This window comes from Colossoma macropomum, unplaced genomic scaffold (assembly GCF_904425465.1).
Source record: "Colossoma macropomum unplaced genomic scaffold, Colossoma_macropomum, whole genome shotgun sequence".
Taxonomy (NCBI): domain Eukaryota; kingdom Metazoa; phylum Chordata; class Actinopteri; order Characiformes; family Serrasalmidae; genus Colossoma; species Colossoma macropomum.
Genome location: NW_023494804.1, coordinates 14,448,308 through 14,471,148, shown reverse-complemented (window position 1 = coordinate 14,471,148; position 22,841 = coordinate 14,448,308). Strand labels below are relative to the sequence as shown.

The following is a 22,841-nucleotide window of genomic DNA, read 5'->3' as shown; positions in this document are numbered from 1 at the left end:
CTATAGCAGTGGGTATGTAATATTATAATTATAATAAACACATTGTATTTCCAGTATAGTTGGTGGATTTGATATATACTGACTTGTCCCATACGGTAATCTGATATATGGCCATATGTGCACATATATCTGATATATATATATATATATATATATATATATACATATTTATATATATATATATATATATATATATATATGTTTTCTGTGATATGTTATTAAATAAATGTGTTAAACATATATGTTCCATATTTGAAAATAGCCAGTTTAAACTAAGTTGGCATATATGTTACATATGTGCCCACATGTGACAAACACTAAATTGGATATATAAGGAAAATCCATACATGCCAATGTATGTCATATATATGAAATCCATATATTGCAATATATCAGGTTTCCATATGAGGTCCAGTACACTCCAGTATACTCAGCTGAAGATTCAGAAGTAACTGTAAGACTACTGCACTGGCTGCTGTACTGGAGAAGTCATCCTGTGCATGTTAATAAGAGACATTGCGACAAGCTCTGTTTATCTGCTATTTTAGATTCAGGGTCAGTGCATCAGAACAAAAGTGCAAATTATTAAACCTCATAGTAATTGCTGACAGCCTTTACACTTATGCTCTATGGGCTTATCCAGGCCCAGGGGAATAGTTGAACAGTGTGGTTCTATCAAACTGTACAAGCTCTCAGGGGTACACAATTCATAACATGAGTGATCATCCCACATTCAACTTTATTTGCGGCCCTGAGCTGTCAGACCTTGATGAACTTGATTGTCAGCAGAGGTCAATGTCGCTTTTTCGACCTCACTAACATGGCGATCACACAGGGCCCCACCATGTCACGGGAGGAAACTGCTCTAGAAACGTCATTTCCTCGGGGTTTGGGAAGAAAAGGGTCACGTGACACGGGCTTAGCGCTCCGCTTCTCTGACTACTTTATATATATTTTTGCCTTAAACCTCCGTTAATATGGCGAACACTGCGGAGCTGCTGACTCCTTTCGGTGACTTCTCTCTGGACGGGCGTTTCAAACGGCCTCCTCGTCGCTTCGGTATGAGAATTTCGGCGGCGAAAAAAAATGCTCTTCACGCTGGCTGAGAAAAAAAAATGTCACGTGACCCACACGCGATTCAGGCCGTTCGGTAAAGATGGCGGCGGTTGGTTAGAAAACAAGCGGAGAGAAGAGCGACCTCCTCCTGACGGCCGCGGTGCGGAGAGGGCGTAAATACACGAAGTAAGCACACTTTTTAATCATCGTTTAGTGACCAAAACGTCGCCTATTCTCGCTTTCGTCTGTTTTGTACTCATTTTAGGTCGTTGACTGTATATTTCGATTGTTTTTTTCTCCCACTCTGCTCGCCGACTCGCTCGTTTGGCCGTTGCGTGGGTGACGGAGCGCGAGAGGAGGATTCTGCTAAAACGGTTAGCGACACACGGCTATTCACCCAGCTTGGCTGTTGTTAGTGGACGGATAGAGCCGAGTGTTAAGTTAAACTGTAAATATGTAATAATATCGGCTCAAGTACGTTGAAACGTTTACAGCTGTTGTTTTTCAAAGTTTCAGAGCTGGAGGTCGTGAGTCAGATTACCGTTAGCGTGTTAGCGAACCAACTTAACCTGCGTTAGCGAAACATTTTCACAAGCCGCATTCGTTACGGTGCAATTTTTCAAGCAATGTGTTTTTTTTTCTGGCGTAGGGTGAGGATTGGTAGACAAACTGAATTATTAACTAAATGTTTCTATTGTGTGTGGGAGTGCGCTATTCGAGTCAAATAAACGATTAAACCGGGTAGGTAGCTAGCGCTGAATAATAATGTTCCCAGTAAAATGAAAGTGACGGCTGTTTGTGTTGGATAGCTAGCTAGCTAGCTAACATCTATTCAGTTAGTAGTGTCATGCTTAGTTGCGTACCATCGAGTGGTATTTTTATGTTGTATTTTTATAGCTCAGGGAAGAACGGAGCGAATGAAAAAGTACGTCTTTGTTTGTTGTCTGTATTATTGTAATAATAATGTACACCATTCAGCAGCCGGCTGCCCTTTTCGCTTTGCTAAAGACAGCAACGTCAGACCGGGAAGTAGTAAGTACTTAGCTAAGCTAGCTGGACTAGTTTTTGCAAACACGTGTAGTGAGTCGTGTTGTGGTGGAACGCAAGCTAGCAATATTGTCTCTGTAGCCTTTGTTTTATGTCTTTTTGTTTGTTTCATAATTACATTACTATGTTATCTGATTTATGAAAGCAAGTTTTGAGTAAGTAGTAAAGTTATTTCAGTCACTGGCAGCATAAGCCATGTGTAACGTTAATTGCTAATACCTTGTTTGACTGCTTCGAATTTACACTGTTATTGCTGTTCGTATATCTCGCTTCGTGTCAAATCGAAAGACCTTTTCTACTGATCAATAGGTATAGAGACTTTTTTTAATAGTTTTCTTTCTTCGAAAAGACAGAAGTAAGCAGTGCTTTCTCCTTAATGTTGAAAAAGATCTAGCTCGTCTTGCGGATAGGGCTGCGCGTGTGTTGTGATCTCTCATGCTGTGTTTAACATAGAAATGTTATGAATGTTTTTTTTTGTTTTTGTTAGACGATGGATCCAGGACAAGATCTGCTTCTTGCAGCCCTTAGTGAGAGTGGAATCTGCCCGAATGACCTATTTGACTTTGATTGTCAGGACAATGTCCAGTCCCCTGCCTCTCAGCAGGTAAATACGGCCACTTATTTAAATATCTGGTGTGCTTAGCAAGTAAAGCATGTGAACTTATTGTTCTTCTGCATGTCATTTTTTTTAAATACTGTTGCTGTACATGGGATGGCTTTTATGTTGACTCAGAACATTGTGTTTGCTACATTAAAATATAAGAGAATGAGAGGGAGTATGCTTTTCTTTAAACTGCTATTTTTAATAGAAACACTGTTTTCCTTTCTCCTCTTCAGTCAGCCTCAAAAAATGCCCTTGACATTGGCTTGGGCAGTGAGGCTGCTGGAATCGTTAGAATAGAACCCGCTGTGCCACCCACACCCACTGTCACAATCAGAGTAAGTCCTTAAATTACCTTTTGTGGTCAAGTTTAAGAGGTTTCCATTAATTGTAACATTTATAACATAATTGCTATAACATGTATCATGAATCATGATACAATAGAGATTCTATTTAGACTGTAGTTTTTAGTTATGTTTTGGCCACTAAACTTAAGCTGTATTTGTATTTATTATTACTTTTTTTTTTATTATTTTAGAACAATGTTTAGTTAATGTCAATTTGTTTTTGCATTTTAAAGCAGAAGCCTCAACCCTCAACCACCACATTTGTCTTAAATCAACTGAATCAGTTGCCATCACTGGGAACCATAGTTGTCACAAAACCCTCAGCGGGGACCACCTCGAGGCAGACCATCACAGTAACCAAGGTGGTGCAAACAACATCAACAGCCCAACGAAGCTCCTCCTCATCCTCCCCTACTCCCACCGTTTGCACTGTGGTTTCATCGAATCAGGAGCAGGTCAAGCTGAAGGACCTACTCAGGACCAGTAACCTGAAGACAAACAGTCTTGGAGAGCTTATGAAGTTGAAACCTCCACCTGATATAGCTCAGCCTGTTGCTACAGCTACAGGCACAAGTGAGTCCTAGTGCTGCTGTGGAATTTCAAAGAGGATTGTCTGTAGAGGTCTGTGAATGTTGCCTTCTGGTTTGTGTTACTGATCAAATATGTTGTTGAGGGCAGTTTAAAGTCCTCTTCCAGTCTGGTCAGTAAAAATACAGAGGCAGGCTCATGGGTGGTTTTCATAAAGCTTCACTGAGTGGAAAGTTTCTCACAAAAATTTGAGTATGATCAAGTTGGTCAGGTGAAAGTTTCTGTGTCTGTTAGTTAAATATAATTGTAGAGACTTTGTGTTGTGTTTTACGCTTTCAACTTGAAAAGAAAATGGCATGGAACCCCATTGGCTGCAGAATTTTGGTGTGTATTTTTTTTTTCTTTCTAGCTTTTCTTGTATTCTGAATTTAAGACCACTGGAACAAGCAGCATGCTGTATACCTTATATCTTGCCTTTGCAACTATTAGCATCATCTTCAAAAATTGATTACGCTCACTCGATGATAGTTTGATTTGATTTTCTCAAAACAAACATGCTGCGTGTAGTAGAACTGACAAATCCTCAATCTTGTTGCCAGTTTAGTGATATCTTTGGTTTTAAGCGCATGTGGCTGAAGGTTCATAAATGGCATTTTGAGGGCTTCCCTGCGCTCCCCTTCCCAGAGATTTATTGTAAATATTTTATTTATGTCATCATTTAACACATGACTGAGTTTGAATGGTTTAGATTTTCTTACAGTTATAGCATTTTGTGTGTTTGTTTTTGAATTCTATCCAGATGTTTTTTATTTAATGAAGTTGTGAACATCGTGCATAGCATTTGTCATTCATGTTACAGCAGTTTTGGGAATTCCACTTCTGTGTTATTACTTGAACTGACAGTGCTCTTCCCTTTCAGAGATTATTTTGGTCACCACAAAGATGATGAATAAACCAGGTATGGGTAGGGTTGTAAATGGAAATTCACTTAATTGTGATCCATGTATTTCCGCAGGTGATTTAACACTATGGTGGGGATCACTCTGGGTATACACTTGTATCAGCACATAAACATCTTTCTTTTATCTCATTTTAGCTTGACTGTTCTTTCTTTGTTACAGCGGAGGTAAACAACGGCATGAAGAAAGAGGTGTCAAGCAAAGATGTTGCCAGAATCTGGGTCAATGATGAAATAAAAATGCGGAGCTTTTCACCCGTAAATGTGAGCCTTTATTTAATTCATTTATAGCGATGTCTGTAATTACATACAACATATGTTGTTATTATTAAGTGTGTCTTGGTTTGGAAGACTGAATTTGTCTGTGTGTGAATAAAATTTCAGAAATTACCAGTAATGAAGGAGGAAGAGGAACCAGAAGAGGAGGAAGAGGAGGAATTGGGACATGCAGAGACATATGCGGAATACATGCCAATAAAATGTATGTATGACCAGTTAAGGTAGCACATGAACATTTTGTAAAGTCCTACGCTGTGGTAATAAGTGTGCTTGTTAATAAATGAAGAAACGTGGGTGGCTCAGCTTTAGACATTTGTCTGAGTGGGCTGAGTGCTGCATGCTACTGAAAGGTTGTGTTAACTTGTTATTTATCTTTTGGAAAGTCCTTACCAAAGTTTGTCATTCACCTTTTAGTGAAGATAGGAGAGCGGCATCCTGACCCTGTGGTTGAGACCAGCTCCCTGTCAAGTGTCACCCCGCCCAACGTGTGGTACAGACTTTCCATTCCAGAGGAGACAATCGACAGAGGCTGGTTATCTGCTCTTCAGCTTGAGGCCATCACATACGCTTGTCAGGTTTGTGCTTAAGAACTCATGAGCAGGTGAAGGTTTCTTCTCTAGTGCTGCAAATGCCTTTGAGGTGGACTTGGGTTTATGTTGTGTAATGGCTAACTTTTATAGTTGTTTTGTATTTCACTTGTTCATGTTTTTTGAGGATTTTTTTTTTTGGTTTTGCAGCAACATGAGACATTCCTTCCAAATGGAGATAGAGCAGCTTACCTGATTGGTGATGGTGCTGGTGTTGGAAAGGGTAGAACCATTGCTGGCATTATTTATGAGAATTACCTTCTTGGCAGGAAAAGATCTCTCTGGTAATGTGCCACTTTACCTTTTTTGACTTTGTTAAAGTTACAGTTTTGCTTTTATAAACATCTAGCGATGTCTGTCCTACTTAGTATGCATCCTTGGGTTAAATTCTTAATTTTACTTTTCAGGTTTAGTGTCTCAAATGATTTGAAATATGATGCAGAGAGGGACTTAAGAGACATTGGAGCAAAGAACATTCAGGTTCATTCATTGAACAAGGTACTAAAAAATGCTAGTTACCAAATGAATTTGTACTTATTTGATGTGAGACTAATAGTTTTGTTTGTTTTTTCTCTTTCTCTTTCAGTTCAAATATGGGAAAATCTCATCCAAACACAATGGAAGTGTGAAGAAAGGTGTGATCTTTGCCACATACTCCTCCTTGATTGGAGAAAGCCAGTCTGGTGGGAAGTACAAAACAAGATTCAAACAGTTGCTTCACTGGTGTGGGGATGACTTTGATGGGGTGGTATCCTTTCCATTTTAAGATGGTTTTCCATTCTTGAAGGAAAAAATTTGTGGTTGTTTTTTTTCTTTTTTCTTTTTTTATTTATTTATTTATTTTTTTGGTAATATGTTAGACAGAGATAAGCAGACTTGCAAAAGCTTTATTTTGTGAGCTAATCCACATAGACCTTCACAGTTAACAAGATTGATTCCCTTGACTGAGCCTTTCAGATAGTCTTTGATGAGTGTCACAAAGCAAAAAATGTGTGCCCTATTGGGTCATCAAAACCAACCAAGACTGGACTAGCGGTTCTTGAGCTCCAGAACAAACTGCCAAAAGCGCGGGTTGTGTATGCCAGTGCAACAGGTACATGAGCAAAGAATGCTTTATTGTTTTTGAACAAGAGATTTTGGCTTCTTGTTTTCTCATTCATTGTCTTGCGTAGGAGCTTCTGAGCCTCGGAATATGGCTTACATGAATCGTCTTGGGATTTGGGGGGATGGAACTCCTTTTAAAGAGTTCACCAATTTTATTCAAGCTGTTGAAAGAAGGTTAGTTGAGTCTTATCAGAGCCTGTTTAAATAGAAAAGTGTCCAGAGATTGTCTTGGTCTGAAATTGTGATTGTTCTCTGATCCTTTCTGCTTTATTTGAACACTCTCTCCCTTTTTGTTGGTTTATTTTAGAGGTGTTGGTGCCATGGAGATTGTTGCCATGGATATGAAATTGAGAGGCATGTATATTGCTCGTCAACTGAGCTTCCAAGGGGTGACTTTTAAGATTGAGGAAGTTCCTCTGACTAAAGACTATATCAAGATGTACAACAAGTCAGTCCGTCTGGTATGTACTGTGATGTGCCTGTTTTTGCTTTTTTACAAATGCTGCTATGTAAAACAGGCAGCGTTTTACATGCAGTTTTAATGTTATGCATGTCTGAATATTTTGTTTGTCTGACCTGCAGTGCAGCCTTTTTTACTAGTATGCATATTATTGGAGGTAGACATTTTTTAACTTATTCATTTCTGGAATTTTCAGTGGGTGAGTGCAAGAGAGAAGTTTCAGCAAGCAGCTAATTTGATGGATGCAGAGCAGCGCATGAAAAAGTCAATGTGGGGACAGTTCTGGTCGGCACATCAAAGGTTCTTCAAGTACTTATGTATCGCCTCCAAAGTCAGGAGAGTGGTGCAGCTTGCTCGAGAGGAGGTTAAGAATGGAAAGGTTAGATCAGAAATTTTGATGGATTTTAAAATGTGAATGTGCACAATAGGAGAGTTGATGTTACCAAACTTTTGCTTTTTTAATTAATTTATTTTTATATATATTTTTTTTAAGTGTGTGGTCATTGGCCTGCAATCAACAGGGGAAGCTCGAACACTTGAAGCACTGGAAGAAGGCGGGGGCGAGCTCAATGATTTTGTGTCCACTGCAAAGTAAGAGCAGAAGTATTTCTTCTACAACGTAGACAGTCGTTTTAATTTAGAAAAAATGACATCTTACTTCCTCTTAACACTTCATCTTGGGAATATCCTTGCTGCAAGAGTAGGAAAATTCCTTTTGGGGGAATTTATTCTTTGTGTTGTGAGAGCATGTTCTCTTGTCTGAACTGCAAGCTGCATTGCATGGTCTTGGTTTAACATGAGTTGCACCATATGAAATGTAATTTTAAGTTAAAATATGTAGAAAACGTAAGGGAAATTGTAGAGGTAGGTGTTATGGCAAAAGATAATAGTGTGATACTTGAAGAAATTTTTTACATGAGTGAAAAACATGTCTCTGTTCTCATTTATTAGGTGAAATGGGTTGTTTCAAACAGCTTCAGAAAAGAAGGCAAAGGCACTTTTTTCTGTTAATTAATTTTAATAAAGGATTGAAAATGTCTTCATGTGTATAATGTTGTGTTTTGCCCTGGTGCTTTGGGCAAAGCATCCGTCACTACCATTTAGCGCCACTCCCCTCCCATAAGTCTTCAGAAAATGAGTCCTTCTGTTCTGTAGTACAGTGGATCGTTTCTCCTTATGCAGTGCCTGTCCTGCTGTACCTGCTTTCCTCGCAGAGCACTCTTCTGTTTTGTTTACCAGGCCCACTAGCCTCTGTTAGTAATGGGCTAAGGGATAATGGCACATTGCATGCATGGGTTAACCAGCGCTTCACAGAGGTGGTCTGAGTCGAGGTACGAAGGGCATACATCGTGGCCCTAGTAAGGGCGGTGTACTTGTTTGCAGCCACGCTGGTAGTACATGCTGTCTAGCACTGCGTGAGTGTAGATGGTATATGTCTACATTTTAACAACGCTAAAAATTGTGAATATAGTAGTCACGTTTATTTCTAGAGCACATTTAGAAACGGCCAACGCTGACCAAAGTGCAGTAGTGCTAACGAAGGAAAAAATCAAACCATGTATGAATAAAACAAAAATTAATCATACAAAACATGTACTAACAGTACTACCCAAAAATATGTTGAAAGATTTAAATGCAAAATGCAGCAAAAGATAAAAAGAAAATGAAATAATACCTAAAAAGTAAAATCATTTAAAAGAATAACTGGGCGCAAAAAATCCATTTAGACATAGTCATAGGCCAAGGAAAAGAGAAGTTTTAAGGCAGGATTTGAACTTAATATGAGATTTGCATCAACCATTAATATGTAAATTATTTCACATTCTAGGGGCAGCTATTGAGAATACAGCTTCACTTAAGTAGAATAGTGAGCAGTGATTTATCAGTGGATTGGAGGGACCTGTCAGAGGGGTAGGACTGAATCCCAAAATTAAAAACCGAATACCTCAGCCTCTGAGGAGCAAGTTGGCTCTTCATGTAACATTAGGCTGTTTGTAATATTAACTAACCAGGCTGCAGTAATGGCAGCAGTTTTAAGCTTTGTGTTTGTGCCTTTTTGATTTTATAGGTCTATTTTTAAGGGGTGAAATATATGCTCTAGGCATTTTTTGACAAATTTGTGAACTTCTGAGCATCAGAATCCATTTTTGCTGTGTCATCACCATTTGGACCCATACAACCAGTATTTTTATGATGAAATGACAATGACAAATATGTTCAGAGCGCAGGTCTTTGAGAGCAATGTTAAGAGGTTAGATCTACAAAGTGCACCAGATTAATGCATTTAACTAACAAAATATACAACATTTTCTTCTGTTGAAGCGTACCCCTGGACCCCCCCCAGAGGTTCTTAGTGAGGTTCACCCACCATAGTCTCATGAAATCCTGTGAGAAATGCTGCAAAGGGCTAAGCTATGCAGCTGCTAACTTTCAGATGGTAATGTTTGAGACATTCGCAATTCTGTTCTTCCTTACTAGCTTAATTAGTTTCATGGTCGAATTAAATATAACAGTATACTACAACTTTTATTGAACTGCGCTTTTTGATTTCCTACTTTATTTGTTTTTTCCACTTGGTCACCTGAAAAAGAAGATTCTGTTACTAGATAGGCCTACCTGGACTTAAATTTCCTTGATGTAGGGTGTGCTGTAATCTGTGTACGTGCAAGAGCTATCTTAGAAAGGGAGAAATTACTATTTTGGGCAGCACTTATGTAAGTTTTAATAATAATGGTAATAATAAGGCTTTGAACAACTGGGTTTGTTTTTTGTTCCCAAGGGGTGTCCTACAGTCACTGGTGGAAAAGCACTTTCCTGCTCCAGACAGACAGAAGCTCTTTAGCTTGCTGGGTATAGACCTGTCTGCAAAGAAAACACCATCGCCAGCAGAAACGACAGCAGAGCAGAAGGGCAAGAAGCGCAAAGGTACATCTTGGGCACACATACATTTGTACAGTGGATTGCAAGTCAGTTTTAAAATATTACCAAATAGGGTGCATGTTGAGCTGAAGACATTTAGTGAAAAGTCTTAAACACGATCAGTTTTACTTTCTGTTTGACTGAAACTTGCCTCCCCCCACACCCCAAATGCATTTGCAGGTTCGGAGGTTAAGAAGGCAGTAAAAAAGGCCCGTAAATCTGGAGGGCTTTCAGGCAGCAGCTCAGATGAGAGTAACTCAGGAGATTCAGATGAGGAAGCTGAAAGTGATGACAGCTTTAAGTCAGTCAGCTCAGGAGATGATGAGGATGATGATGATGAAGATGACTACAACCCATTCAAGGATGATTCCAGTGAGGATGAGGAAGATGGTGAGATCTTGTGCCAGGCCACCTACTAAAGAGCAACAGCCTATTTTCCGCTGAGCTTTAAAGAGACAACTGTTTTTGGTGCCGTCATTCAGAAAAGTGAACTTTTTTCCTTTTAGATCCTTGGCTAATTCGAAAAGACTCTAAGAAGGGCAAGATAAAGAAGAACAAGAAGAAGAAAAAGAGCATAGACCCAGATTCCATTCAAAGTGCCTTGTTAGCCTCTGGGCTTGGTTCAACCAGGCCTGCTTTCACAACACCTGTTGTAAAATCAGCATCTAACACGATTACTGCTGGTAAGTGATCAGGTTCATTATTAAAAATTATTAATCATCCTTTTTTGTATTTGCTACAGTTAGATTGATTTCACATGTCACAAGAGCCTTCATATTAAATATTTTTGAGTTACACTGAATTCTTATGAAGTATCTTGTTACAGCCAAAAGTGAACCAGAGGAGAGTAGCTGCGTTACCAGCCATGATGCAGTGGAGGATGCTCAGCAGATGAAGAGAGAACTGTTGGAGCAACTGGAAAAGCTGGCTGAGGATCTGCCTCCCAACACACTGGATGAACTTATTGATGAGTTAGGAGGACCTGAAAATGTAGCAGAGGTAAGAATCGTCAAGGTATCTAATTGATCTATTTGTATGTTCCAGGAGCTGTATTCCACACTGCACATTTATTTGATGCTCTCAAATTCCCCATCATTTGGTTCTGAAATACCACCAACTAATAGTAAGTAAATAATTTGTTACTTAATGCATATCATGTGTTTCAGATGACTGGGCGGAAAGGCAGAGTAGTCAGCAATGACGATGGCAGCATTTCCTACGAATCGAGATCAGAACTGGATGTTCCTGTAGAAATTCTGAATCTCACAGAGAAGCAGAGGTTCATGGATGGAGAAAAGGTTTGTTGGATTAATTAATTAATTCCTCTGCTTTTCCTCTCTCTGTTGTGAAATTATGAATTGAACCAAAATTTGTGAATTATAGAACATCGCCATAATCTCTGAGGCAGCCAGCTCTGGTATTTCACTACAAGCAGACCGTCGAGTAAAGAACCAGAGGAGAAGGGTGCACATGACTTTAGAACTGCCTTGGAGTGCAGACAGGGCTATTCAGCAATTTGGTAGGTGCTTTGGAATCTAGTTGTCTGTTTATCTAGTTGTCTGATTTGAAGATCTCAAGATATTTCAGAAATTAATTTTAGTTTTTACTCTTGTTATGTAGAATAGATTGATTGATGGCTGTGGCCATAAGTGAAGTATTTTACTTCCTTATCAAAACTAAACTAGTTCCATTTTGCATGTCCACTTATAGGTAGAACACACAGATCGAACCAGGTCACAGCACCAGAGTATGTGTTCCTTATCTCCGAACTTGCTGGAGAACAAAGATTTGCCTCTATTGTTGCCAAAAGATTAGAGAGCTTGGTGGGTACAAATCTTTTTGTATTAGTGTTGCAAATAAAACATCATTTGATCATGCTCAGTACATGTATATCTGCAAATTCACAGGGTGCTCTCACCCATGGAGACCGAAGAGCCACAGAGACTAGAGATCTCAGTCGGTTCAACTTTGACAACAAAGTAAGACAGAGTTCAACTTAAAACATATGTAGACAAGGTGGCAACTCTCTAGTCTAATATATTGCTTTTTTTAAACAGTATGGCAGAAATGCTCTTGAAATCGTTATGAAGTCCATTGTCAATTTGGATTCTCCGTTGGTCTCCCCACCCTGTGACTTTGAAGGAGATTTCTTTAAAGGTAAGGGTAATTTAACGATCACATGCAATAAATAGAATGTAATCAGATTCTAAATTTTAATATCTACAGAAATCCGCAACGGTTTAATTGGTGTGGGATTGATTAATGTGGAAGATAGATCCGGTGTTCTCTCACTGGATAAAGGTAAGACATTATTTTATTAGTTGAAGACAAACATGGCAAGACAAATTTACTCACTACATTTACACAAGAAATACAACACATCTACTGTCCCTGTACGTTTTCATTTAGATTACAACAACATTGGAAAGTTCCTGAATCGGATTCTTGGCATGGAGGTCCAGCAGCAGAACGCCCTCTTCCAGTATTTCTCAGACACTTTGAATGCTGTTGTTCAGAATGCCAAAAAGAACGGCAGATACGACATGGGAATTTTGGGTAAGAGAATGAGGATGAGTTGAACTTCGTGGTGCTGTGAGGTCATTGTAGGTGTAGTGTAGGGTGTTTTCTGTTTTTTGTTTTAAATTAAAACCTTTAAAACCATCTTTTGCAGATTTGGGCTCTGGGGATGAAAAGGTTAAAAAGGTCGATGTAAAGAAGTTTTTGACGCCAGGATATTCCACATCAGGACATGTTGAACTTTATACGGTATATACACATGCGTCTTCCACCAAACTTTCTGTAAAACAATGCCTATACTCATTTGCAGCTTGCTTGATCAGCAAGGCCTTTTTAGAGGTTGTATTGAATTAAGTGTTTCATTCTTCAGGTGAGTGTAGAGAGGGGTATGTCATGGGAGGATGCCACACACGTTTGGGCAGAACAAGATGGACCAGACGATGGCTTCTATGTGCAGGTAAGGGTATTTTAATATTTCTGAGAATTCAGAAAAAATTTGTCACTGTAGAGTTTTCTGTGTTTTTGACACTGTTTCACTTAATTAGGTACGGAATAACAAGAAAATAGCAATCTTGGTAAAAGAGGTCAACACCAAAAAGAGACTCTTCATGGTGTACAGACCAAACACAGGGAAACAGCTTAAACTAGAGATGTACGCAGACATTCGGAAGAGATGTAAAAAGGTAATTTCTCCTTACTGTCTGCTGATTCCAGTTGCTTTCTTAATATCAAAACAAATTGTACCCTTGGCATATTGCAATCTCTCTTTGGCTAAAACACAAGCTTCACTTTTGTTTTTTAACTTAATCTCAAAATAGGTCCTTTCAGATGATGCCAAGCAGCACTGGATTGATCAGTACAAGTCCTCAGCAGATATTTGCTCTCATGCCTATTGGTGAGTGTCTTGATGTTTGCAGTCAGTGTGTTTTTAAACTTTTCTGAAATTGTATTTTTTTTTTTTTTAACCCACAATAATTAACAGTTCAGCAGCAGACAGTATTAATGTTTGGTTTTCATGTTGCTGACAGGCGTGGGAACTGCAAGAAGGCCTCAGTGGGACTGCAGTGTGAGATAGGGCTACGCTGCAGGACATACTACGTTCTCTGTGGCTCTGTCCTAAGTGTGTGGACCAAAGTGGAGGGAGTCTTGGCGTCTGTCAGCGGAAGCAATGTGAAAATGCAGATAGTTCGTTTGAGAACCGAGGACGGACAGCGAATAGTGGGTGAGTTATACAGTCCACAGTGTTCCCTGTATGTATATACCATCTCCCTTGTGGTGGTGTTGACCTTTTTGCCGTGTTCTGCACAGGCCTAATCATTCCAGCAAACTGTGTGGCTCCCCTGACCAACATCCTGTCCTCGTCAGACCAATCTCAGCAACTGGCAGTGCAGCAGCAACAGATGTGGCAGCAGCTGCACCCACAAAGCATCAGCCACGCAGCCAACACCTAGCACGGCTCTTGGGTCCAGAGCAGACACAGGACCCCAGCTCTGCATCATGAGCCAGCCTCCCCTCCTCTGCCTCCCTGCCGGCATGCTACGAGGAAGAATGCCCTTGCGTGGTATTAAATAATTCAGGGTTCATGTCCAAAGATGGCTCAGTCCCAAAAGGGGCTTGCTGGACTACTGACTCAAAAGCTGGAAGGCCTCCCAGGTTAGAGAGGCAGCAGTGTGAGGACGCATTGGGAGAAGGGGAGATATTGGTTTAGGCTGCTCTGCCTTTTTAGGGCTTTCTACCACCAGTCTGCCTGCCTGTGTTCACCACTGATGACATGTTGTGTAAAGCAGGCTACGAAGTCACCCATACTTCTTGTTTTGCACAGGTCAGCGCTCAGGGGTTAAACGTCATCAGTTTTTTCCCCTCCCTCAAAATGTAACGCATGCTTTGCCTTAGGTTTGGAGTCCCATCCCCCAACCTGCGCTGGTCTAACCACTTAGAGGAGTATTTCATCATTCTTGCATCAAGACTTGCTCTTCATTTGTTTTTGTTGTAAATCTGATCAGTATGTTTTGTTGTTTTGGAGGTGGTAATGGTGTAGAAATGTAAATCTGCTTCTTGGAGACTTAGTCTGAGGCTGTAGCTTTATTCAGTTTAAAGAATCTCATGTTCTCATAGTGAATTTACCACTGTTTCCCTGGTTAGCGTACTTTAAGTTTTAATTATAGGACAACCCCAAGTTATTTTACCTTATCTAGCTTTGCCAAATTGATAACATTTATGTGTACAATCACTCTGGCAGACTTAGTTGCTGAGCTGGTTTTACTCATAGCCAATTTTAGACTTTAGTCCAATACTTGCCGGGTCCCTTTGGAAGCATGTCTGCACCATAGGCCACCTCCATGCACTTACAACTATCAAGATGAACTGCAAACTCTGTAAGAGTTTAACACGTCTTGGTACAAAAATGGTTGAATATCCCTGCAATACACTCCCAAGGAAAGTGCTGGCTCATCAATGGGTGATAAGTAAAATAATCTCTTCTAAAGACTTCTTGACTTCTGCCATCAGGAACTGTGATGTTGCATGGATTAATCAATTACTTGGATTTTTATTTTTTCTATTTAGGAAAGGAATGGTAAGGTCAATGTCAGAAGGTTTTTTTTTTTCCCCCTTCTTTCTCCCTTTCGTTTTTCTGCTTTGCTCTGTTTTAGTTTTGCATATTTAAGCAAGGTGTTGACCGAACAACATGAAGTTACAAACTGGAATATCCTCTGCTCAGCAGTGCCCAGCTTTTGGTTGCTGCATTTCCCATTTCTTGCTTTTTAATATTTGCTGTCATATGAAAACATTTAATGTACCTGGGCCGAAGGACTATAAAGCCTTTTCCCCACCTCATTTTTTTTGCTGTAAATGTTGACAGGGTAGGTGCAAATGCTAGGTTTTCTCATTACTATATCTGTGTATAGTTGCATATCTAAAGTCATGTTTTGCTTAAGGTATAGATGTTGAAACACTTTAAAGACAATGTCATTTCATCCTTGCACGAGTTGCACTACTGATGGATCTGTTGTACAAAGAAACTATGTACATTTGAGCTGAGTGCAAGATCTCTACCTCTTGCATATGACCAATAAATCTTGTCGTTAACTTAAAACTAGTGATTTCTGACATGACACGTGATGATATTTACTGAGGGGAAAAAAATACTACCACATATATACACCACAGCAGAGAGCTCTGGTATGTTCTCATAGCATCTCCATTCAAAAGCTCCGTATCTGCACCAGTGTTTTCTAACATTGTGATGGAGGTTTGCAAGGAGTGTGGCAGATCTGATCCTGGATTCGCTGTGCTGTTTTCAGATGCTTTGTGATTTATCATCCCAGGGTCTGTACTCAACAGAGAGTAGGCATGCTGATCTAGGATCAGATTCCACTTTTACTGTACTGACAAGCACAGATCCTAGAGCAGGGACTGTATTTATGAAGCTTCTTACAGTATTACTGACCTATATGTTTTGGTTAGCGAGGTCAGAATAAAAATGACCGGAATCTGATCCTAGTACTCCAAGAAGCTTTGTGAACACAAGCCAAGAACTACTGAAGTTTTGAGTAAAGACTCCAGGTCTTTTAATGGGTCTTCAGTACAATGTGTGAAGTCATATAAAAAAGGACTAGATAGATGCATCATTTTTGCCAGTTTCCTTTTTATTTTCAGTAGATTCTTTGGTTGAATTGTCTCTTTACATAGGAAGTGTGGTTCCCAATTTGAAACCCCCCAAAAAAGGAACAAGGTAACAAATTAGTGACTGACAAAGTCTAGTTATGTGTTACAATTATCCCTGAAGAAAAGGCTTTCTAAAGAAATATAAAGGAGATCCTCATACTGTTTGCATGCTATCATTGGGATTGTATTCACATTTGGTGATAAATCTGTTTCACTGTAACAGCATTTTACAGTACAAGATCATATTTGAGTTGACACCTTGACAAGAACCCTGATAAGTCACTATGAAGCTGATATTTAAAGGAGCCCATATCATGATAAACTGAATATTCTTCAATTTTTTGATGTAGTACATAAACACTGTTAAAGTTTTCACTGCTTTTGCAATGTTATGAAAAAACCAACACATTTACATATCTGCCTATTGTGTTACAGACCGGACTGTTTTTTTGGGTCGCACTACAGTTCAGCTCAATTACATGAATCAATCTAAAAAGCACAGTATCAAAAAGAGCCTGTGTAATTCTATGGGATACACAGAGCTTGGAAAATGGTCATGTAAAAGTGATTTATGACTCCTTTTTTAACACACTAACCCACATAAATGTCAGTGGACCTCAGAGGAGAATTAAAATGCAGGAAGACTGATGTGGGCCCTTTACATCTTTGAGATGTAAACAGTCATTCAGAGTGGTGTGATGTGGTTCATTGCAGATAAAAACTCAGATTTCTTTACACTAGTGTCCATGTCTGCAACAGAAATATAGCCTTTTTTGTTTTACGGTACACGACCACCAGTGAAACTAGACGTGTCTTCTGAGTTTCCATGTTTTTATACGTGATGTTAATGGTAAAATATTCACAAATCTGAAAAATAGGTATAACAGGTATATAAAAAAAAAGTTTCCTTTGTGGACTATTTTACCTCACAACGTCGTGCATGTATACATCCACCAGGACTTGATTAAAATAAATGGATTAAAATATATTTAGCCCAAAACTTTATTACAAAACTATCATAAAACAATGTGTGAGGCGTCAGGCAGCATATATAACCATTTCATTTAATGACTTTCAGAGGCATTAAACTCTTCAGAGGTCTGGTTCCTATCACCACCGCTGTGAACAATTCTGACTCTTCAGTTTCTCTAGAACGGAACATTTCACACCAAACCACTCTGAATGGCTTTGTTTACATCTCAACCCTTTAATTATATATCATTTTTAAAACATCAGTTGTGTTCCACCTTTTATACTCCGTCCCAAACAGCCACTTGGGGAAAAAAACTGACAATTTCGAAACAAAACCGGTTAATGTTAAGAGTCAGTCTGTGAAAGCCACCATAAGAACCACATTTCCAAGAGGTCAAATGGTTCTCTTATTAGGAACATTTCGCCATGTACCGTCACAAGATGAGTGGTTATACATTTTGGATGTTCCTCTTAAACTTACAGTACTTAGTATTTTTTCCTCAGCGAAGTTAAAAATGTTACTGCATAAGTCAATAAATGCAGTTAAACAGAATTGGGGAAAATAACGTTACATCTGTTCGTAAGACCCGGGTCTGAGGCGATTTAGCTGAATTACGTACAAGTTGTCTTTTTAAGCATTTGATGATTTAATAAACGTGCTCATCAAAAACGTTTATTTAAATGACAAAGTTGAAGGTAATCTTAAATTTAAAATGTTCTTATAACTTTGTCGAAAACTTTATGATTTTGTTTGGAGAGAGTCCAAGACGAGGCGTTTAAAAATGTTTTTAGTGCCGTAGTAGTGTTTTATCTTTGTAATGATGGATTGGATAGTGGGTGTCAATATAAGTGACGGCCATATTTGCCGGTGCTGCTCTGCTGTAAACAAAAAGTGTCTGTGAGACGGACGCTTCGCCGAATTTAGGGACATTTTTATTTCTGTAATTTAATATGTCTTTAGGAATGTCTTACAAACCTAACCCCCACCAGCACATTCCAGGAACTTCTGGGAACCAAGGTGAGCGAAAAAATGCGAGAAAGTGTTGAGTCTTCGACACGTTATGTCGAGTGTAAAATTTGGCGTTACAAAGGATACCTGGGGAAAAAAGCCGAGTGTGTAGTTTTAGTCCAGTCAGACAGCTAAAGGGTCAGATCCTGAGAGCAATCCGCCATTATTACTACTGAAAAAAGAGGCTCTCTCGGTGACGGTTGGAGAAAATGAGAGCGTGTGGTGGTTATATCGATCCTGCTTCAGGAGTCCGTGTCATTTGTCGGCCGAATAGGTTTGGGTGGAGGCCGCTACAGTCTGATAAAAAAATGTCCTTTTGGCTGCTAAGATCAGCGCCGTTCCGTTTCCTCCATGATAGTCTCTCCAGGGCGGTTGATTGATCGGATCTGAATGGGCTTTTTTATTTCTCTTTACGGACATCTAGCGGTCGAGGACGGTACTGCACTTCGTGGAGTCCCTGTAAAAAATCCCAACACTGAAAACGATACTGATATTTAAAGGGGAATTCAGACCAAGTCATTTAGAGTAATGCGAAAAAAATTGAGTAGTAAGAAATGCGCTCTTTTAGAGAAGCTTACCGAATCGTTCACCGTAGTGGTGGTAGGAACCAGACGTCTGAAGTGTCCCAGGTATAGAAGTCCGTTTCCGCCACTGGAGAAAAAAATATAGCCGTTTAGTAAGTCGTATTAATGAGAAGGTTTTCCATAATTATGACTTAGTATCTCATAATAATGACCTAATGTCTCATAATTTTGACTTGCTGTCTCATAATGAGTTGATGTCTCATAATAATGCGAAACTTTCTCATAACTACGACATAACATCTCATAATAATTACTTCCGATCTCATAATGAGAATTTTCTAATGATTATGAGAAAGTAAGTCGTAATTCTGAGAGGTTAAGTCATAATCATGAGAAAGTAAGTCTTAATTATGAGATGCTAAGTCGATTATAACAGAGTAACAGTTAAGCCATTATAATGAGACAGTAAGTCATAATTATGAGATGCTAAGTCGTAATTATGACATTGTAAGTCATAATTATGACATAGTAATTCATTATGAGATACAAAGTTATATTAAGTCATACTTGTGAGATTGAATCTCATTATTATGAGATAGCAAGTCAAAATAATGAGATGCTAAGTTGTAGTTAGGAGATTGTAAGTCATAATTATGACATAGTAATTCATTATTATAAGAGGTACTAAGTCATAATTATGAGATCCTAAGTTATACTTATGATATATTAAGTCATAAATATGAGATTGAATCTCATTATTATTATAATGTTATGCTAAGTTATATTTATGAGAAAGTAAGTCATAATTATAAATGAGCAAGTCATAAATACTTGTGATAGTTATGCAAAACTTTCTTTTTACTATGACTCACTAAATGGCTGTATACTTTTTTCCAGTGGCGGAAATGGGCTTTCATAGAAATCAGACAAAGTTACTCGGAGTAGTTTGATGCGAAATGCTCCGTTTTAGAGAAGCAAACCGAATTGTTCACAGTGGTGCTGATAGGAACAAGAACAAGGATGGTACAATACTACTTTCTCGTTTACAATAATATTGTTTCTTTTTAAAACTACTGATTTTTAAATGAGCTACTTTTATCTGAAACGTTTCAAAGTAGGCCAAAATAGAGCATCTTAAAGTAGGGTATCATGCTAAAACTACTGAGACACCCTACTGCACCACAGGCAGAAATGCACAACATCACATTGCACAGTGTGAGTGCTATTTCAGGATAGATTTGGTACAGTACTGGATCACATTCATTTTTTTTTTTACTTCGGTATCTGATTCAGTATTTTTGAACTGATATTGGTATGCATCAATACCAAAATGCAATCTTTACTTGTGCATAAAGTGATGTTTATACTTTGTCCTTTTCAGCTGGGAACATCCCCTCTCCCTCTTCAAACATCTCAATGGTTCAGTCTTATAGACCAATAATAAATGATTTTGGACCACCATCATTGGGATTCTTACAGGTAGGTGATGGCCTCTGATAAGATATAGTTTGAATTTACTGCTTTCATTTAAAAATTATGTACTTAATAAAACAACTGTCCATCAGGAAAGCCAATCATTTCTCTATGTACAGGGGCCGAATGGGACTCAACCGCCCCAGAGCAAATATGCAGAACTCCTTGCTATCATTGAAGAGCTTGGGAAAGAAATAAGGCCGACGTATGCTGGAAGTAAAAGCGCCATGGAGCGCCTCAAAAGAGGTATTGTTATTATCTTCTCAGATTTCATTTGTATTGTTTAGTTTTATACTGTCTGACGCAAACATGTCTTGTGTTCCAAAGGTATAATTCATGCAAGAGGACTCGTACGAGAGTGCCTGGCGGAGACTGAAAGAAATGCAAGATCTTAGCCACGGAAACCTGACTCTCATCAAAGAGCAGAGGAATTCTTTACTACTCTCACACAGGAGTGCTGCATGGCTTTCCCACAACAGAGGGATGAAACAATCAAAAAAATTATGCTTTGAGTATTGTAGTTAAGTCATGGGTTGGAGGCATTGCAACATTCATCGTCTATTCGATGAATGCTTAAGAGATGTTGAATTTATGAGTGTTGCCATTTGAAGTTTTCTTTCTCTTATTTCTATTATTATACATATATATTTTGCCACATAGCATCTTTAAGAACAAACAAGTGAAACTGCATGCAAAGGACAGATGGACCAGAGTTTGAAAGTGCATGGCTTTTACAGGTTTATAGTAGAGATGTCCTCTTTCATAAAATTTGATGGGATCAAGCTATTGGTCTTTTTTTTGTTCATAATTGGGATTTACTGAGGGTAGTTGTAGTTATACCATTATGTTAGTCTTTTTTATTTATTACCTTGTGTAATAAAATGTATTTTCATGTAAAAAAAAAAAAGGTCACTTTTTGGAATTTTGTATAAACGTCAATAAATATGACATTTGTTGTGTACAAGATGCTTTTTATGTACTATTTCCCAATATTTAGCCAATATTCCGTTTTCTGTTTTACAATGATTTTTTTTGAAGTAATAATTTTATGGGAAATCAATTAAAACCCTATAGGTCTGATTTCACACAGTAATTTATAGGACATTTAATATGGCTTTGTTTAACTACATAACAGTTTCTATCACGCGAGCTTCATGATTTTTTCTAAAGTGCCTGTTACAGAGGGGAAGACAACAAAGCGACCAGTCAGCACTACTGTTGTGTTCTTGAACGTGCTGAGCACGGTGTCTTCCACCAATCACAATTCAGAAGTGGCGTCAAACACTGGCTCGGCCAATCAGCTCGCAGCTTTCGAAAACCGTTTCAACCAATGGCGTCGCGCGGCGCATTGTGACGTTGTGGGGCGGTGATTGAACGTTGATGCTGCGCATTATAGAGATTCAGTTTAGGAAACCGATTCTTTGAAAGTGCGTCCGATGCAACGATTCATTTTCGATGTGATGGAAGTCACAGCATACATACACATACCATGCGTGTACAAAACAGCGTTCAAAATTAAAGGTGAATTCCACCATTGTTTCAGAATTCTGCATAATTCAGAGACTGAGATGTAAACAAAGTCATCCAGTGTTTTTATGTGAAATGGTGCACTGAAACTCGCTGACTCTTATCTTTACAGCTGTTGTGGTGTTGCTCTAGGGCTTGCAATGTAGAAAACGCCAATATAACTACTTTATTTATGACCAATGAACCTACACTTGTGTTGTAAGTTTTTATTAGTAATTATAGCAACGGAAAGCAGAAAATAGGAAAAAAAGGTTTGCTTTTGGGGACTATTTTGGCCTACAACGCCCTGCAAATACCTTGCTTTATGCCAAAAAACCTTTGCTCAAAAGCATTGTAAAATAATGTCTCAGACATATTCATAACCATTTCATGTAAGTTTCTGTGTAACTTTTAGATGCATTAAAATCTGGTTCCTATCACCACCACTGTGAACAATTCTGACTCTGTAAGTTTCTCTACGGAGCATTTCACACCAAACCACTCTGGATGACTTTGTTTATATCTCAACTATTTAATTATGCATTAATGTGAAAAGAATTCTGAGGAATCCACCTTGAAACATAGCATTCTGTTCACACCAATAAATCAAAATGAAGTTTTGTAACTTTATGTAAATTGTAAACAAAATTTATTCTAAGCCGTCGCCAGTTAACACGGACGAAAACTACAAATTTAAGTTCGATTCACTTGGACTTTGACTCACTTTGAATCGGTTCGGCCGGTTCACTTAAAAGAACCGGTTCCAAAGACGAGTCATTTAGGAGTCGGACATCGGTTAGCGCATTCGGGGGGGAAACGTCAAAATGGGAGAAGTGGCAATACAAGTTTACAAGTGAGTCTAGCTTATTTCACTTCTGCGACAACTGTATGAGTTTTGGTGCCTGTTTATTCGGAGCTGTTGTGGTTTAGGGGCTAAGTCGCGCTATCGAAAGGTGGCCGTAGCTGCAAAGGTGATCTCTGTCTTCACATTTGTCTCTGCCGCTGTAGTTAACGTTAGCTAGCGCGCTAAAGGAAGCCCGTTAGCAAACATTAGCTGGTTAGCTCCCTTCTTAGCTTCGGCGCCGTTCTGTACTTGCTTAGTTCTAGAGCTTCCAGCGGTTGAAACCCTAAAGCCTACCTTCAGGGAGTCAGCTCTATTCCACTGAACAGTCTGTATGGGGATGAATAATGGTTGTATAGGCTGCAAGTCCACGTAGCCCGTGAATTTCAGCTGGGTAGCTAGGGCTTGAATGTCTGCAAACTATGAAGTTTTGGAGTCAGCTCAGTG

General features: G+C 38.9%; 3 protein-coding genes across 8 annotated transcripts in view; all 3 read left to right on the top strand.

Annotated features, from left to right (window-relative positions):
- The first annotated feature begins 869 nt into the window (after window positions 1-869).
- Window positions 870-15,497, top strand: sbno1 (strawberry notch homolog 1 (Drosophila)). Of its 6 annotated transcripts, none has more exons than XM_036594398.1 (33): window positions 870-1,059; window positions 2,591-2,707; window positions 2,941-3,042; window positions 3,285-3,624; window positions 4,499-4,537; window positions 4,701-4,801; window positions 4,922-5,018; window positions 5,231-5,391; window positions 5,554-5,687; window positions 5,811-5,901; window positions 5,990-6,151; window positions 6,361-6,496; window positions 6,576-6,681; window positions 6,815-6,968; window positions 7,164-7,346; window positions 7,461-7,558; window positions 9,747-9,892; window positions 10,067-10,276; window positions 10,393-10,569; window positions 10,713-10,885; window positions 11,053-11,184; window positions 11,270-11,405; window positions 11,597-11,709; window positions 11,794-11,865; window positions 11,944-12,043; window positions 12,113-12,187; window positions 12,296-12,442; window positions 12,558-12,652; window positions 12,774-12,860; window positions 12,949-13,086; window positions 13,222-13,298; window positions 13,432-13,625; window positions 13,712-15,497. In XM_036594398.1, the coding sequence occupies exons 2-33, from the start codon at window positions 2,594-2,596 to the stop codon at window positions 13,852-13,854; spliced, it is 4,233 nt and encodes a 1,410-aa protein (XP_036450291.1). In that variant the 5' UTR covers window positions 870-1,059; window positions 2,591-2,593; the 3' UTR covers window positions 13,855-15,497. The 6 variants fall into 6 exon arrangements, with proteins under 6 accessions (XP_036450291.1, XP_036450292.1, XP_036450287.1 ...); XM_036594399.1 differs by having other exon boundaries at window positions 870-1,242; window positions 3,288-3,624; XM_036594394.1 differs by having other exon boundaries at window positions 870-1,242.
- A 2,391-nt stretch (window positions 15,498-17,888) lies between these two features.
- Window positions 17,889-20,906, top strand: LOC118825257 (cyclin-dependent kinase 2-associated protein 1). The gene is made up of 4 exons (XM_036595853.1): window positions 17,889-18,059; window positions 19,956-20,053; window positions 20,167-20,293; window positions 20,375-20,906. The coding sequence occupies exons 1-4, from the start codon at window positions 17,993-17,995 to the stop codon at window positions 20,440-20,442; spliced, it is 360 nt and encodes a 119-aa protein (XP_036451746.1). The 5' UTR covers window positions 17,889-17,992; the 3' UTR covers window positions 20,443-20,906.
- A 1,418-nt stretch (window positions 20,907-22,324) lies between these two features.
- Window positions 22,325-22,841, top strand: part of LOC118824666 (M-phase phosphoprotein 9) — a 28,803-nt gene continuing 28,286 nt past the window's right edge. The window contains exon 1 of the mRNA XM_036594974.1: window positions 22,325-22,406. The gene's annotated coding sequence lies outside the window, so the exon portion shown is untranslated. The remainder of the gene's footprint in view (window positions 22,407-22,841) is intronic.